This window comes from Fulmarus glacialis, unplaced genomic scaffold (assembly GCF_000690835.1).
Source record: "Fulmarus glacialis isolate BGI_N327 unplaced genomic scaffold, ASM69083v1 Scaffold48383, whole genome shotgun sequence".
NCBI classification, from domain to species: domain Eukaryota; kingdom Metazoa; phylum Chordata; class Aves; order Procellariiformes; family Procellariidae; genus Fulmarus; species Fulmarus glacialis.
In genome coordinates, this window is record NW_009205739.1 from 1 (window position 1) to 5,353 (window position 5,353).

The following is a 5,353-nucleotide window of genomic DNA, read 5'->3' on the forward strand; positions in this document are numbered from 1 at the left end:
AATATAATAGAAATTTAATATAAAAAGTAATCCTATTTCTAACAGTCTCTCAAGTGCTTTTGGGGTAGAAATCTGCAATGACTGATGTCAAATGATGTTTATTTTTTTAAAGAAAGAGAAACAGAAGCATAAGTGATGCCTGTCCAATAATTTTGAGCTAACAAATCAAAGACGGCAGAAAATAAATATTGTAATTCCACAACAAAGCAGCTTTTTGTCATCTCTAGTTATTACCAGCACCTGTTGTATCCAAAAGTAAAGTGCTTTTATTATTTCTGTATTCTAAAACTGAGATAAAGGCCTGCATATAGCTGGCAAAACCAAAACATACTAACAAACTGCAGCAAAACCACTGCAAAGTTCATGAGATTATAACTTCCACAAGCAGAATTTAACCTCTCTTTTTATACAATAGTATCCACTTGTCTAAAAATACTATTGAAATTTTATGAGCAGCTATTCTGAATTGCTGTTGCCAAACACAAACAAGAAAAAAGCTCCAGGCCACTTGGAATTAGGACTTGGTATTTCAGCATCCAGACTACTTAGACAAGTGACATCCTATATTTCCAAATCTAAAAACAGATTCAGATTTGGTAATTTATGTGCTACATTTAGCATAAGAAAAATGCATATTACAACCACCATTTCCACTTGAATCTTTTCAATATCTAAGAATTAGGTATGCCTTCACAACTGTAGAAATCGGAGCCATTAGCTACACATGCCCATTACTCCTTCTGCTGAATTTCATTACCAGAAAGCACACCAACCATTATTTTAATCCACGAGTGATAAGAGAATTTTGGCATGCATTCCTCTCCTCTTCCCGCACTCCAAGGGGGAGTTATGTCCCACAGCTGTTCAGAAAAGACTATTAACAGATGTTCCTAAGGTCAGCCAGTAAATCCTCAAAAATGCTATGCTATACTGTTAACTGGGGAATGGCCAGGGAAGGAAAAGAACAGAATACCCACTTTGGTCTAGGAATAAACAAGCTACCACCCACAAACAAGCAAGCATTTTAAAGTTAGTCTACAACTAACAGACATTCATCCAAGAAGGACGTATATTACCTTTGAAAGAAGAGAAATATGAATCTTCTTCAGGATGTTATCCATTTCACGAAGTTTTGGTCCCACTAATGGGCTGTTTGGCCCAGTCATATGTCCAATATGGTCCAACCCCAGGTAATGCAGTATTAGGAGATCCCAGTCTTCTCTCTTTAACACTCTATCCAAATGCCTGGTAACGTTATCATCAACCTCAGAAACACAACGAAAACAATTAAAAGGTAAAAATAATTTCCCTCTCGTAAAAGGCATAGAAAAATTAGATTATGCTACCCATGAAAATTCTGTAGAAGCTGATGAGAATTACAGTCACTCACAATGTTAACAAGGAAAAAAAAGAAAGACCAAAAAAAAAAAAAAGATTGATTAGTTCAATGCCAGAAAGTCAAATTTTGTCTTATAAAACAGATTCTTCACCCCATTTCACTCTTTTCTGGTTATGACGCACTACAGAGAAAATGGGTTGCTGTGCTTCCACAGATACTTTTAAAAACTGTTTCAAGAAATTTTCAGTCACTTTCATCCTTCACACTCCTGATTTATCACTTCACAAGAAGCAGGTACAGGTAAAAGCCTCTCTTTGGTGCTTGGAAGCATAGGGGAAAAAACCCACTCCTGCTCTTTCAACTCAATTTTTGCTACTATGCAAATTCAAAAAGATTGTACTTGCTGTGAGAAAAAGAACTGACGACATAGCAAGAAAGAAAAATTATTTGAAAAGTGCTATTTGAGGCCTAACTCATATGTTCTCCTGCTTAGGTTGACAACCTATTTTTAGTTGCATGTATTTCTCCTTGGATATTAAAAATCCTTACAAAATTTCACATGCAACACTGCTTTGTTGACTCTGGATATAAGTATCTAAAAAACTATAAAAAGCTTTCTGTTTAATGGACTATATTCAGAAAGCATAAAGACTGCATAAAGAGCTTGAGAGCCATATAATCACAGACCCAGCAGCATGTTTGCATTTTTCCACTCCATGTTGAAGCTTTTGCAAGTCTTATTAAACCAACCAATTAAAAGTTTCTTCCAATTCACGTTAGACCTATCTAACTTCCTTAAACATGATAATAAAACTTACCTCAGTAGCAGCAGGTCAATGGCCCAAGGTTTTACAAACCATAAAGGCTCAAAATATGAACTAAAATTGCTGAACCATTTACTCTTTTAGCATGTCCAGAATAAGAATTTTCACAATTTATTTCATTTACTTTCTGTGCTCCCTTTTTGATAACGTACTGAAACACTACTCATATTGCAACTAAAAAGCAATAGAAAGTATGCCTCTAAGAGACCAAGATTATGTATTAATGGGACTTTTAAAGATGGCACATACTAATATAAATGTGACAACAAACTGGAAACATGGATAGTGGAATTTTTAAATAAAGCAAGTAACTTCCTACCACAACAAGTTTTGTGAGAATATCATCTGTTTAGGAAAGTTATACAGTAACCCACTGTTTGTTACTGTATCATCCAAACACTTCCCACAGCATATGCATGAGGGACTGAAATGCCTAGCTCCACATTGCCAATACTGAAAACACATATAAATCCAATTTCTATTTAATTGCCAGGTTCGTATTTCAGAACAAGGATAGTTTTACTCATTCATTCTTAGAAGTTGCCACTATGTGTTTGTACTCACATTATTTAACTTGGGATTATAGAAAGCCTCTCACCTCTGTAAAGTCTGACACAAAAAAGGATGTTGTTCCATCATATTCCACGAAATGCTTTGGAAACAATTTAACCCAAGTGTCATCACCATAAAAGATTATTCTTTTCCCAGCTGTTTTTGCCTGCCATATCAGATTGTCATCCAACAGAGCTGGAGAATTGAGGTTCACAATAACATCAATGAAACCAGGTATGCTACCCGTCATCAAAGCCTACATAAAACAAGAAAAGAGACATATTAACAGAAACCAAAAAGTTTCCAGCACTCAGAAGACAGTATTAATGTAAGAGGAAGCAATGAAGCAGAGGGCAGAGAAATTATACCTTCAATAAAGAAACATAATAAAGTAAAAGAACACATGAGCTGCCATGCCACATCACATCACCTGCCACAACCCAGTGCTAGCTCATGTCAGAGATAATAACTGCTTTACAGAAAGGTAAAAATAGTATTTTTCTAACTAGTGGACAACTAAACAACTTTGTATGCCAGTTGAAATTCTCTTCATTTACTGGTCATTAAATCACCAAAAAGACGGTTTAGAAGGCCTAAGTAAACTGACTTAACACAACAATAACAATGGTAGCACATTCAAAACTGTAATTAAAAATCTTCTGGAAAATGCAATGAAGTCCACCTATCAAGAGTTACTAGACTGTCTCCCCCTCACTCTCTCACTGGCCTTCCAGCTGACCTACCAAAGCTCACTCTGTCAGCTTCTTCAATGCAAGAAATGTCACTCAGATCCATCACTGAGAAGATCAAGTATTTTGATGACACAGCCACAATTCATCTTTTAGTTACCCGGAACTTGGCACAATAGTCTTTTTAAGCTGTGCAAAAACATCCCTATGAAAAAATAAATTTACACTAAACTCGATTTCCTATCAGAAGTTACAAGAACACAGAGAAATACCAACAAAAATGTTCTTGCATAGAAGACAACTGAAAAATTTGAGGACTGAGAGGCTACTGCCTTCATGTGATTACAAAAGAAAAGATCATGTTAATCATTTAAGCCTACACTAGGGCCTTAACTGCCCTTAATGGATTCTCACAGCCCTTTCCACCGCAGAGCTACCAAATAAAGGAACAAAACAAGGCAAAGTGACTGAAGTGCCACCACTGCCACCTCTTCCTCTTACTCAGCCTCTCTACTTTCCTCCGATCCCTGACCTGACCTTTCCAGCAAGAAGCACCTCTGGGCCATGGCAAATCAGGACTCTATCACATGCACTACTACAGCAAAGCAAGTTTCAGCCACGAATTGCAATAACACAGCAGACCTGCCCTTTATGCCAACTCCGAACATATGAAACAACTCAGCCTTCAAAACTTTCTCAAATGAAACAACAAGTGTTTGGAAAAAAACCACTTACCTTAATTCGAGGCATAGTCACAGTGGGTGGCTTCGCTTCAGCAATGAAACTGTAGGATGTCCCTTTTTCAACAACTTGTGTAGTATACGGCATGAACTGTTTACCTTTGGATCCAAACACAAAATCATCTCTCAAAGCATCTATCAGCACAATGACAACTTTTTTGAAAAGTGGCGGTGGAATTTTGGTCCAGTTAGAAACCATTCCTAAACAACAAAAAAAGGGTATATAAAAGTCATTAACAAATTTTAACAATGGCTAGACAGAAGTTAAAGGACAACTTCACCATAGAAATGAGTGCTTCCAACTTCTTTATTATCTTTACATTCAGAAGCAAGAAGTTGCAAACCATAGCAAACATGAGAAGTAATCAGAGGAAGATGAGTTTTCAGGCCATCCAGCACAGGAATGACACAACAACAACAAAAAATCCAATACAGCATCTAGGAAGGAAAACAAAATGTGAATGGAATGCACAATGTGAAATTGGGAAAACTAAGGAAAAGCTATGAAATGGACAATGTTCAAAGGAATAAGAAGGGATAGCTGCTACCTTCTCTCTACTTAATTTCATAAAGCTGAACTACATATATCCGACAGACAACTTTTGTTAGAAAAAAGATGCAGCATTCACCTTTGCTAATACCCAGTTTTGCACATCAGAACATATCTCAGACAATGCCTCTCAATCAAATCCCACCATAAGAAAACAGGAAAATTACAAAGAAATAGACAGTTTCACTGAAATTTGAAGGGAAAAGATATGTGCACACTTGCGCCCTTCAAGGTAGAAGACTACACCAGGATAGTTCGGTGATGGCAGCTGCAGGACCAAAATCCAATTCCAGAATCCCCTGAACATGCTACATGGGCAGGCACAGCAAAACGCTGCTGCGCATCAGGTACCGGGCAGTATCATGCCTTCAAGCCCACCTCTTTCTCTTGTATGGACTTAATGCTGGCCACAGCAACTCTTCATTTGCATTGAGCTCGGTCCACACGGTAGCATTTAGCTTTTACAGCAGCAGCTTTTGGCCCAACCTCTAAAGGTCCCATATTTCTCCCAGGAAAAAACAAAGAAGGACAAAATGGAAGCAGAATGGATCCTACCCACAGACCTCTACCCAAACAACATTGTGGTGTGTGTGTACATTATATATAGTTAGGCTTTTTACACTCCTTTAGCGTAAAATGCGTAAGTGGTTGACAATTTG

General features: G+C 37.3%; 1 protein-coding gene across 1 annotated transcript; it reads right to left on the reverse strand.

The window, feature by feature from the left end:
• Positions 1–1,052: 1,052 nt before the first annotated feature.
• On the reverse strand, positions 1,053–4,340 carry LOC104075100 (GPI ethanolamine phosphate transferase 2-like). Its single transcript, XM_009575490.1, has 3 exons — positions 4,140–4,340; positions 2,762–2,971; positions 1,053–1,265 (listed from the first exon to the last, which is right to left on the reverse strand). The coding sequence occupies exons 1-3, from the start codon at positions 4,230–4,232 to the stop codon at positions 1,053–1,055; spliced, it is 516 nt and encodes a 171-aa protein (XP_009573785.1). The 5' UTR covers positions 4,233–4,340.
• Between the last annotated feature and the right edge of the window lie 1,013 nt (positions 4,341–5,353).